General features: G+C 37.4%; 1 protein-coding gene across 2 annotated transcripts; it reads left to right on the forward strand.

Moving 5' to 3' along the window:
- The first annotated feature begins 463 nt into the window (after nucleotides 1–463).
- Nucleotides 464–12,718, forward strand: GTPBP8 (GTP binding protein 8 (putative)). 2 transcript variants are annotated; one of them, XR_008374920.1, is made up of 7 exons: nucleotides 464–1,158; nucleotides 2,704–2,802; nucleotides 5,220–5,350; nucleotides 6,206–6,305; nucleotides 9,141–9,259; nucleotides 12,394–12,469; nucleotides 12,627–12,718. XR_008374920.1 is itself a non-coding variant. In XM_053565197.1 (6 exons), the coding sequence occupies exons 1-6, from the start codon at nucleotides 823–825 to the stop codon at nucleotides 12,694–12,696; spliced, it is 855 nt and encodes a 284-aa protein (XP_053421172.1). In that variant the 5' UTR covers nucleotides 469–822; the 3' UTR covers nucleotides 12,697–12,718. The 2 variants fall into 2 exon arrangements, 1 of the variants encoding a protein (XP_053421172.1); XM_053565197.1 differs by lacking the exon at nucleotides 12,394–12,469 and having other exon boundaries at nucleotides 469–1,158.
- The last annotated feature ends 110 nt before the right edge of the window (nucleotides 12,719–12,828 follow it).

Consider the following 12,828-nt stretch of genomic DNA (forward strand, 5'->3'; position numbering starts at 1 on the left):
TAAAATGGCTCTTTTGCATCGGGATCAGCTCTCTGATGGTCTTTGGAGACTTCGTGATCTGGGCATAACAGTACCTGTATTTCCCATTCCAGTGCTGTTCAATTCAAATGGCTTTGAGAAGAAACTTTTGAAATAAGTCGTTGTGACACTTTTATGTAACTATCCGTAAATCCTACGCAACACTGTTTTTGTTAAGAAATTGCTAAAGTTTAATGACATTTCCTGCAGTTACAAAAAAGACTGAAACTCGAACAGCTCCTCCCCTGAAAACGAGGTGCTATTTCAACCATATTTCTCGTCAGTCCTTTTCTTTTTTGCAAAAGTGCTTTTCCCAGTGATGTGGACGTATGACAAATGTCAACCACCAACAAGACAACCAGAAACAGTGAAAATAAAAGGGCTGGGAATCCACCGAAGCTTTACACATTTATTCCTTCAATTGAGACGCAAGAGCTACATAACCAGGTGGGACTGTCACCTCCTACAGCGACATACAAAGGCAGGGTGGGTAAGGCCAGGTTGTTAAAAGCCACACACCTCTTGCGGGCGGGACACAGTTATGAGAGAGACTTTACCTAACAAATGCAATCAGTGTAACCAGGTTCTTCGTAGGTTCAACGAATCCCCAACAATAGGGAAAAAAAAAAAAAATACTGCCCGCCTCCACCCGCCTCCGGCGCGCGGGACTGGAGCGCGAGCCGGGCAGGCGCGAGCAGAGCCCGCGGAGACTACAGCTCCCAGCAGGCGGCGCGGCAGGAGCTCACGCACGCGCAGCCCAGACCCTGGGCACAAGGACGCGCGGCGGGCTCCTTGGGAAAGAGAATGGCTGCGGCGGGGCTGCGGCTTTCTTTACAGAGGCTCTTTGAGATGCCGGCGGCGCTTGGGCGCCAGAGCCGAGTTTACAGCACGTCTCACGCCTTTGCTGACGTGCTACAGCTGCCGAAGGTGCAGCAGACGAAGCTGCTGTATCCGCTGCAGGAACTCGAGCGGCACCTCGCTCCAGATGCGAGGTCCGACCTTCACCTGAGAGTCTTCGACCCCAGCCTGGAGGACTTGGCGAGGGCCGATACGGTGTTCACCGCTACCGCCCGGAACCGCATCGATTACGTCAGCTCGGCCGTCCGCCTCGACCATGCCCCCGACATCCCCTGGCCCGAGGTGAGCGCCGCCCCTGCTTCTCCAACTCTCCGCGAGTGCTGCAGGGCGACCTGCATCTCCCGTCCGCCCGTCCTCACCCAGGCTGGCGCGGGAGTTTTGCTGTCACTTATTTCTTGTCACCCAGCGAGATTTTCTAGCTTTATGTGGACAAAATAACCATGTACAGACGCTCTTCGACTTAACGGGGGGTAGGAGAGCCGATAGACCACACAAACCAAAATACCGGAAGTCGAAAGTGCAGTCGGTGCCACCCCTCGCCCATCGTAAAGGCGGACGGCATTAAGTTGACCCGTCGTAAGTCAGAGATTGTACATAGTTTAAATTTCCAAAAGGTTTTAAAACCAAACTATGCGTTCAGAAAATTAACTCTACTTTTATAATTATTTTCCTATTTGAGCGAAGTAGGGAAAACCTGCTGAGACAGATTACGTTTACGAGTAAGAAACGTGTATTAGTGTCACAAATGAGATGATCCTCATCAATATTGATTTGTGCCCAATCTCAATTTCCTATGCAAAATAGTAATTATCGGTAGAAGGCAAAATGGAAGATTTTTTAAAAATCGCTTTATTATAGAAATTCCATGAATCGGCATTTTCTGACTGTCCTACGGTTTACTATTTTGTTCTAAGTCTGCTGAAAGGCAGCTTAAATCCCTACACATATTTTCTTCTAAATATATGTAGAACTGTAGTTAGAACTGAGGAAGTACGTGAAGTAATTAATAATTTTGACATAATGTTGTGTTTCCATTTACACGTTTAAATTACTGGACTTTTTAATAGTTAATTTGTTTAAATTAAGCTTTATGTACATATTAACATTGGATTTGATCTGGCAGAGCATTTAAATTTACTCAGGATTCAGGTCAATTGATTTTGAAAAGATTGATTCGTGTTTTGCAGAATATATAGCATTCCTGGCCCCTGCCCACTAAATGCCCTTCAGTTGTGTTGATAACCAAAAATGTCCTTACAAATTTCCAAAATGTACCCAGAGGGTATATGAGTACTGCCCTCATTCTGAAACAAGTAGTTAATATTGTCCCCTTTGATACCGTGTTCAAAAGCAGGGGAGTGTATATTAATGATAATCATCATTTTGGTGGGAGGTGGGTAGATGATGAGAAATTACTTAATGGGTACCATGTACATTGTTTGGGTGATAGATACACTTAAAGCCCAGATTTCACCACTATACAATACGTCCATATAAAAAATAAATGCTCAATGCCTAAAACAGAACCTGGCACATTGAAATCATTCAGTAAATGTTAGCTGTATGTTAGAATTTGAGGTTTAACTAAATATAAGCCGCTTATTATATGGTTTGGCAAGACTGAATAGTTCAAGAATTTTTCAGCTAAGACAGTCTATTTTTTTTTTTTTTTGCAGTTTTGGCCCCGGGCCAGGTTTGAATCCTCCACCCCTGGTATATAGGGTGGGCGCCCTACTCCTTGAGCCATGGGTGCTGCCCTAAGACAATCTATTTTGTGTGTGTGTGTGTATACATTAAATAGTACTTAATAATCTTTCCTTATATAAGGTGTGTTTTATAGGCAGAAGCAATGTTGGAAAATCCTCCCTCATAAAGGCTTTATTTTCACTGGCCCCTGAGGTTGAAGTCAGAGTCTCCAAAAAACCGGTATGCTGAAATTTTCAAATACCTCTGGACTGTTCATCTTATTGAATAGTAAATGTTATAAAGTATAAGAAATCATAATTGCTAAGTTCCTAGACAAGGGATTTCTTTCAAACATGTCTGTCCTTTCATAACTTCATTTCTATTTTATTAATGCCTGTGTATTTCTCTGAAGAAAAGGAACTGTGTCTGGATTCATTTGTGTAGTCTTGGCAACATATTGAGGAAATTTTCCTTTGTCCAAATTATCCCAAAAGTTGCCAAGTAAAGTATTGTCATTCTATATTTCCTTCTATAAGAGTGATCATCTACTTCTACATTGATTTTAGGAGAAACAACTAAGTTTTTTGCTTTTTTCTTCCTCTAATCTTTTATTAATCTCATAAGGTATACAGTATATAAGTTACTTTTCACACACACACCTATATACACATACATAGATGTGTATATACACATACACACAAACATGTACACCAGTCAGACATGTTTACCTAGGGCCAAATTATGTGCTTGTCATCCCTGCTACTCTGCTTTACTTGCTTTGTCATTTTTTGATTCTTTCTACTTCCTTCTCAGTGATGGACCTTTACCAGTATGTAAGACACTTTTTCCTCAAAACTCACCGCCCCCCCTTATGTATCCATAGCAAAACCTTTCCACCAACCCTTATACTCACTACTACCCTCATCACTTCCCCCACTGCCCTGCCTTTCATTGAGTTGGAACCTTTCTATGAAATGTCACTGATCTTTTCTTGCTCCCCGCTTCTTTATATATTTGATTCTGTGGTTCTATCACTATTCTTTCCATTCCTTAACCCCTCCATCCTTATTTCTGCCTTGCCTCACCAAGTAAACACTTCTAAGTAGAGGGGTCCCCTTCCTGTTGTAAAAGGGCAGCAGAAAAAAAATAACAGCCCCAATCTAGGATTCTAAAATCATTTTCCTATAGATAGACAGATAAGCTGACTGGAAACTTAATCACCATTTATAAAAATCTTCCCTCTGGTAATAGTTGTTCTAAGATGCAAATAATTGATTAACTTCTTAAATTGCCTGTCTTAAGATGAGAGGTGCTAAGTGATTCTGTGTTGTAAGCAGCTGAGAGAGGATGAGGGAATAAAGAATAAAATAAGCTGAATTTGGGACAACTGGGAATTGAGACTGGGAGAAATGAAATCTGGAAACAGCTGCTATGTGAACAGATTATTGACTGGCAGTTTTATGCAGAAACTGTCCATGTTACCAGATAACTCAAGACTGGTCATCAGTGTATTAATCTTTCCTTTTCTGATTAGTAAATGTCACAATACTATGAATAAACCACTTTTCATCATCTTTATACCAATTTTACTTGCATAAATATTTTATAATTATAGTATTGTACCTGCTTTAAAAATTTTTAATGAAAGCACAATAACCCACCTTAAGAAACATGCAAAAAAATCTTGATTTTAAGGAAGCAGTAGTCTAGGTATAAGAAATTAATCAGGTTTCGGGGTAGGGCGCATGTGGCTCAAAGGGGTAGGGCGCCAGGCCCATATGCCGGAGGTGGCAGGTTCAAACCCAGCCCCAGCCAAAAACCGCAAAAAAATAAAAATAAATGTTCAATAAGAAATTAATCAGGTTTTGAATCTAAATTTTATGAAAACCTAATATATGAAAAACCTTAAACCTAGATTGTAAGCATTTTATTTTATTTATATTTTTTTTTTGTAGAGACAGAATCTCACTTTATCACCCTCGGTAGAGTACCATGGTGTCACACAGCTCACAGCAACCTCCAGCTCCTGGGCTTAGGCGATTCTCTTGCCTCAGCCTCCCGAGTAGCTGGGACTACAGGCGCCCACCACATCGCCTGGCTATTTTTTTTGTTGCTGTTGCAATTTTGGCTGGGTCCGGGTTTGAACCCACCACCCTCAGGATATGCGGCCAGCGCCCTACCCACTAAGCCACAGGCACCACCAGGATTGTAAGCATTTTAATCTATCAGTTCCATACTTCATTTCTCTTTAAAGTGGAGACATATTATTTATCAGAGAATATTGACTAAGGTAGTCAATTTAGAACAGATGTTTTTTACCAAGAATTAATAAAATGGGAAAAACTCCAAAATATTTTACCTATATATTTCTAATATAGGATCTAATAGTCTTAAGGCAAACATATTTTATTTTAAAAAGAGAATTGTTTCATTGATAACAAAAATAATAAAAAAGAGAATTGGAGGGAAAAAGTAGTATGGTCTAAGCTTATCTCCATCTACCTCCCTTCTGTCTTTACCTGTGTCATCATCAGCAGGGTTAGGAACATACATACTTGGGCTTTTAATAAATATTTATTGATTAAATAGAAAACATTTTGAATCATTAAATATATGAAGGACATATTTTAAGACAGCTTTTATTTTTCCATTTATAGGGACATACAAAGAAAATGAATTTTTTTAGAGTTGGAAAATATTTTACATTGGTGGACATGCCAGGTTATGGCTATAGATCTCCTGAAGATTTTGTTGAAATGGTAGAGACCTATCTAAAAGAACGAAAGAAGTAAGGAAACTTTTTTCTCACAGTAGTTACACATTTAACCTCATAGCATGTTTTCGTCAGTGTAGTATTCTACACATGATGAACACTTGGGTTTTACCAAGTGACTTAGAAGGTCCATTTTATTCTCATAATATTCTACAATGCAATATTTATGGCCAAGGGATGTACTGCTTACTTGTCTTCTGTGTTTAGGTTAGCTTAAATCTTAAATTCACGTGTTTCCTATATTGAAATTGAACAAAGAGTACTTCAGTTAGTACACTGATTTTTTTTTTTTTAAACCACTCTTAACTAGTTCATTTGAAAAATGAAAATTGTTGGTTAATGTGGTATTTGCCAGATTTTAATAAAGTAAATGCTGATCATTCTTAAAATACCTTGGCTATCACATCTTCTGAAAATGTTATTTTTTGTTTTGTCTCTATATATAGTAAAGTAACGATTCTCTTTCAAGAACTGTACAATATACAGAAAAATAATCTCTTGAAGCATAAGAAAAAGTTTGTTGTAACTTTAGTTAGTTAGATTTGTGACTCTTTCTTCCACCAGAGTTTTAAGTGGAAAGAGCAGACTCATTTTGTGTCAAGTCCAGGCAATGTCTTATGTTCATTATATACTTATTGAAATAAGTTAATATTTAGCAAATTTAGTTAATGAAAGTAAACAGCATTGAGACCTATTAGACTATACGATGAACTTCCTGGTTAATTGAAAATTTCTATTGCCTAAAGAAATGTGTAAATCTTAAATTGTCTCAATCATTCAAAGGAAAATTTCTTCATATAGTGGGGAATGGGGGATAATGAGTGGAGATATCTTATATTGCCACTAATCTTCATTTCTACGTTCTTGTAGTTTGAAAAGAACATTTTTATTAGTGGATAGTGTTGTCGGAATTCAAAAAACAGACAATATCGCCATAGAAATGTGTGAAGAATTTGCATTGCCATATGTGGTAAGTGTTTCCTTTGAATCGTGGTTGCGATTAGAAATATCAGTTCTGTGTGCATCTTCACGTGCACATTCCCTTTTTTTTGTTTGTTTGTTTTTGAGACAGAGCCTCAAGCTTTCGCCCTAGGTAGAGTTCTGTGGCATCATAGCTCACAGCAACCTCCAACTCCAGGGCTCAAGCAATTCTCCTGCCTCTGCCTCCCAAGTAGCTGGGACCACAGGCACCCGCCACAACACCCAGCTATTTTTTGTTTGCAGCTGTCATTGTTGTTTGGCGTGCCTGGGCTGGATACAAACCTGCCTGCTTAGCCGCTTGAGCCACAGGCGCTGAGCCACACCTTCCTATTATTTTAACAACTGAGATTATCTTTCTTCCTCAAAAGACAAAGGAGATTAACCTTTGAAAACACTTATCAATTACTCAGCCCTTAATATTAAAATAAGTTCTGTGGCACTTTTATTCTCTTTTCCTTCTCTCAGCTTTAAGTTTTTAAAATTATAGTTAATGTAAAAGTTTTTTAAGCTGTTCATTTAATGTTCCTATATACTTTTTCATATTTTTTTCTTTATGGCAATATAAACATTTGTCCAAAACAAATTAGTAGGACTTCAGCAGCAGGTTGGCAGATAGTACTTAACAGAATGTGAATGAAAGTGCTACTGAAAACTTTGCTTAACTATTTGGAATTGAAAAATTGTTCCAACAATATAGCAGCTCTAGCCCTCAAGTAGAACATTCTTTTTTTTTTTTTTTTTTTGAGACAGAGTCTCACTATGTTGCCCTCAGTAGAATGCCATGGCGTCATAGCTCATAGCAACCTCAAACTCTTGGACTCAAGCAATTCTCTTGCCTCAGCCTCCCAAGCAGCTGGGACAACAAGTGCCCACCACAACAGCTGGCAAGAACTGTTACATTCTTGAAGAAAACAGAATTTCTTTTAGAAATATCTTACCAATATTCTTTCTGTCTTTTGACCTAGAATAGAATACAGATTAGTAGATTGGTATCCACATTAATTTTGCTTCGTGGGGCTTCCATATAAAATAGCACTCTTAAAATTGATTTTCCAAAGAAAAGTGAAGAACCCAGTGTATAATTTGGTTTCAAAAAAATGTCATAAAACCACTAATTTTAATGCAAATCAAACTGGTCAGCCACTTTCATTCTATTCTTGGGGTTTACAAGTCCTGTGAAGCCCTAATATAACTTATAGTCATGAGAAGTCAAAGCATTGATAATATACCTAGAAAAAAATGACTAAATATTACCAAACTAAGTAATAGAATTCCTAATTTGGTATCATAGATGCCAGTTTATAAAATCATCTTTTCCTCAGTTTTAACTGAAAGGAAATGCTACTTTCTTCTTTGAAAAAGGAAGTGTAATAGAGAAATTATATCTGCATTTCCCTTTAAATATCAGCACATTTGCCTTTATGAGAAAACATTGCCATTTGGGGAAATGGGTAGAATCACAGGTCATTAGAAACCACACATTTTCTGCTTCTCACTCCTTCTGCCATTAGCATCTTTTATGACTAAAAAGCATAAATGATTTTACAGGAAATTTAATTTTATGGAAATTCTATAGGAAAACCTAATGGATTTGTAATCATCCGTGTCTTGACCTTACTCCACTATGTAGTTGATCCTTGGACAAGTAAAATTCTTGACTTACTTGGAATATAATATAGTAGATAAAACCTACAAAGAACTTTTCCTTTAGAGTAGTACAGGTAAGGCCAAATCATTTTGTAGGTCAAAAAATGATTACAAATTGGCAATTTTATATATCCTAAACCACAAGATAAGTTGTGATCATATGAAACATTTAACTTAAGAAGCTGAGGCAGGAGGACCACTTGAGCTCAAGAGTTTGAGGTTGCTGTGAGCTATGATGCCATGGCACTCAACTGAGGGCAAAAAAGTGAGAAAAAAAAGAATGAATGAAACATTTAACTTAACACAATTGCAAATATGACTTGATGGTCCTTTTTATTGATCTTAAATCCAAAATACTATGGTTCTGTGTAGTTAAAGCAGTATTAAATAGCAAATATTTAGTGTATACTTTACACGACGTCTGACAGTTAAGTTCATGAACTCATCTGAGAAAAACTCCTACATACCTCATTGCTGAATATCAGTATGGTCACTTTTGAAGTACTCCACTTAGGAAGCTATGCCCCCATGCCAGCACCTAGTCCACACCCTTCAGAGCAATTTTGGAACTCTTTTTTTTCTGGAATGGCCGTCACAGCTTTTGTCTTATGAGTTCTGGCAAATCAAGTTCGAGAACTTGCCACCATGTACTTATGTTGGCAGCACTGTTCAGACAACTTGGTAAGATTTCATAACCTTGGTTTATCAGTGTCTCACAGCTATGTTCATGTTGACACATGGTCATGTCTTGATGAGTGATGTTATTGCTGTGTGTTTTTGTGTGCCATATGACAACAGCTCTGATAGTAATTCCAGAAAAAGAATTTCAAAATTGCTTTGAAGGGTAGACTAGGCACTAACATCGGTACATAGCATTTTAAAGGGAGGACTTTGAAGGTGACCATGGTAATATTCAGCAATGAGGTATGTAGCACTTTTTCTAGGCCAAGTTGGTGAACTTGATTGTCAGACCTCATATGTTGCACATATTAACTCATTTATTCTTTACAGCCACTCCTTTGTAGGGTATTGTTTTTATTTTATACTTGAGGAAATAGAAACAGACTAAAAAATTTGTACGGATAACCTAGTTTTAACAAAAAGTCATAGCTAAAATGTGTAAAACTATATGAAGAACTACTTTATTTCTAATAGTTAAAGAATTGTTTTCTTATAGATGGTATTAACAAAAATTGACAGATCTTCCAAGGGACATCTTTTAAAACAAGTGCTTCAGATACAGAAATTTGTTAACACACAAACACAAGGATGTTTTCCTCAGTTGTTTCCTGTAAGGTAAGAGTTGAATTTTTATAACTTTGTGTACTAAAAACTTGTAATATTAAATCACTGTTTCTTAAATTGAGGCATCACTTAAAATTAGAGACTTTTTGGAAAATTTTGCATTTAGTTGTGATTCATTGGTATGGTTCATTAGTACTTTTATATTTTTCTCCCTTTATACCTTCTTCCTTCTGCTGTTTCTTGAGGGCACTTCATTCTCTGCCTCAACCTAGCTCAACTCTATACAAAAGCAGAAATGAAAACTTTTTACTTTTTAAAATTAGCTAAAAGGCCACAGTAAAAATGCTGCCATTCATTTGTGTGTGTGTGTTTGTCTGTTTCTCACTGAGACAGAATCTTCCTCTGTTGTCCTGGGTAGAGTGCAGTGGCATCATCTAAGCTCACAGCAACCTCAAACTCCTGGGCTCGGGCGGCACCTGTGGCTCAAGGAGTAGGGCGCCGGTCCCATATGCCGGAGGTGGCAGGTTCAAACCCAGCCCCGACCAAAAAAAAAACTCCTGGGCTCAAGCAGTCCTCTTGCCTCACCCTCCCAAGTAGCTGGGACTATAGGCACCTAATGAATAATTCTTCCCTCACTTGCCTGGCTAATTTTTTTCTATTTTTAGTAGAGATGGGATCTAGCTCTTGCTCAGGCTGGTTTCAAACTCATAACCTCAAGTAATCCACCTACCTCAGCCTCCCAGGGTGCTAGGATTACAAGTGTGAGCCACCATGCCTGGCCCTCTTGTTAGATTCAAAAGAAAAATACCTTATCTTTTTTGATAGAAAGCTCAATTTTCCTTCAGAAGGACCTTATAGAAAGAAAACAGGTTTCATATACATAAGTTGGAATTAAATATTGCTGGAAGACAGAATGATCATTTTCTAAGCTGCTAATTTTTGAGACTTTATAATGTAGTTTAGTGACAAAGCATGGGTTTGTACTTTCATTTTATACCTTGGATACAGGAAGTAATGTGTATGATGGAAGAGATACAGTGCCACTCTGAATTTCTTCCTCTGACTTCTTTTTTGGAAGGCATTATGCTAATTTTATGAAAAGATAATAAAATCAAGTAATGCTTTGTTGTATATGAAACTGTCTCCTAAGCTGTTATTTTAAATACTACCAATCTCTAGTAGATTTAAATTGTAATTGTGAACATGCTTCACAATTCCTCTTCCTTCATTCCTACAAAATACTTTTCTCCCTCGACTTACATTCAAGTATTTATTGTGTTCATTGTCTTTGTCCCACATATACAATGGGAACTTCTAGGGATGGGAGTAAAATCCTAATTCTTCTTAGAGCCCTGAGCATTGTCAACTAAAAACAACTATTTCTTTTAACTGTTTAATGACAAGTGAGACTTCAGCTAAAAAGGCAATAGGAACATAAGATGGGCAAATCGTGGTTTAACAGTAGCATTTGTCGAAAAAAAATTAAACTTTAGTTGACTATAAACTGAGTTTCAAATGACAGTGTAATGTGGCTGGGGACAATATTAGTGTTTTCTTGGGCTACAGTAATTGAATTACAGTGTTCAAACAAGGGAATAGTCTCATACTAGAATGGTCATTCTAGTCAGATTGTGGCTCAACATTATCAACTAGAGCTATTTAATGGTTTTGGGAGAGGGCCTGTCACTAGATCCTTCAGAAAAACTAATCCTCACAGTAGTATCCCTATTTTACAGATAAGGTTACAAGTAAGAGAAATTGAGTTGCAGAGAGGTATTTGCTGAAATACAAAAAGCCTGGATAGGCCTTAGGGTCAGACAGCCATGGTTTTACATAGATTTCTTACTTTCTGCCTACTGAATTTAAAACAACTTAATTCATTTTCTTTGAGTCTGTTTTACATAGATTTCTTACTTTCTGGCTACTGAATTTAAAACAGCTTACTTCATTTTCTTTGAGTCTCGCTGGCAAAAATGTGATCATTAGAAGGATTAAATAAAATGTATTGTGACTGATATACCCATTAGGCCAGTAATAATGGTAGTTTCCTTCCCTGCCAAAGGTCAAAGACTCAGCAAAAGACAAGGTTAGGCCTGTGACCCAGATTATCAGATTTCTGGTACTTTGAGACATTTTCTTCTTTAGATAGGACAGCATTCTCTTTATATGACCCTGGAATCACTGCCAGTATCATACTCACTTTAAGAGATAAAGGCACTGCAGAAAGCCACATAGCACTCACAGTCCAATAATTGAGACATGGGGGTGGTGCCTACTGGCAGCCCTCAAGACCATCAATGTTCACTATACCAAGGTCACCCTATATAAGAAGTTGGCAGGCTGTATTCTTAGCTCTCAAACTCAAGCCAGAAAGCAGAGTTACATATTACACTTCTTGCTTTTACTTGCATGACCAAGCTCCAGGCCATCCTTCCAGAAGGGGATTGTAAGTCAGGTTTTATTTCCTCCTCTTCTTTTATGCTCTTGGTAGGAGGAAAGTATAGTGTAGGGTAGACATGTAGTCCCATGAGGTTTGGCCTTTAAGTTTATATGCCAAAATTGAGTGCTAATTTTCATGTATGAACTCTGCCCCAGAAATATAAAGATCAGTCTATTTTTGTAAATAATACTGAAGAAATACTTGTGTAGGCACAGTATAATTGCTTCTAAGGTTTTCTATGTAATGAAATTCCAAGCAGGTAAGAACACTAAGGACAGAGAAAATTACAAGCTGACAAAAATGGTGCAAATGAGTTCAAGGTGCCGTATTATATGTAGGATGTGAACTGTCCAACTTTTATCTCTCCTTTAAATTTTGATCAAAGTCTAAAATGTGACACTTCATCAAGGGAATTAGTAATATAGCAGGAAGTATTTTAACTGTTTATAAATCCATAGAATTATGTACAGGATAGACATAAAGTTCATGTGCAATTTAAAATAGTTTAACATGTAAACTAGTAAATTGCACACAAACTTTATAGCCATCCTGTATATCCATGCAGGCTGGTTGCATGGATACAGGCAACCAGTGGCTGTCTTCATATTGACAGATGAATAGATGGATGGATAGATGACTGCATATTGGAAGAAAGATAAACAATTAATATAATAATGGTGATAGTAGTTCTTTTTTTAAACCTGAAAAGTCTATATTATCAAGGTAATTAAATTTTTTTTCACAGAAAGAACTGAAGAAATTAAAACTTATTCTGGAAAACAGCAAACTTTGTAGAATCTTAAAGGAAATGTGATCATCAGGTAATACGAATCACCAGATTTTAGAATCCTGTAAGAAAAGGCTAGAGGAAGAGAGGAAAGGTAGAACAGGTTAAAAGACATTCTGCTTCATACATGTAATCACAAGAATTTATAAATAATTTTTTTAAAGAAATTTATTTTTCTTTTCTTTTAACAGTGCTGTGACCTATTCTGGAATTCATCTATTGAGATGCTTTATAGCAAATATCACAGGAAATCTTAGCTAGTAGCTCCCAGGTTAGCCAAAGACACAGAAAACTTCTTTATGCCAACTGGAGTTAAACCTAGAATTTCAACATTGTTTTAAGCGCTGTGTATCTATATAACATACAGGGTTACAGAGTGATCACTTCAGATTT

Source organism: Nycticebus coucang, chromosome 16, assembly GCF_027406575.1.
Source record: "Nycticebus coucang isolate mNycCou1 chromosome 16, mNycCou1.pri, whole genome shotgun sequence".
Taxonomy (NCBI): domain Eukaryota; kingdom Metazoa; phylum Chordata; class Mammalia; order Primates; family Lorisidae; genus Nycticebus; species Nycticebus coucang.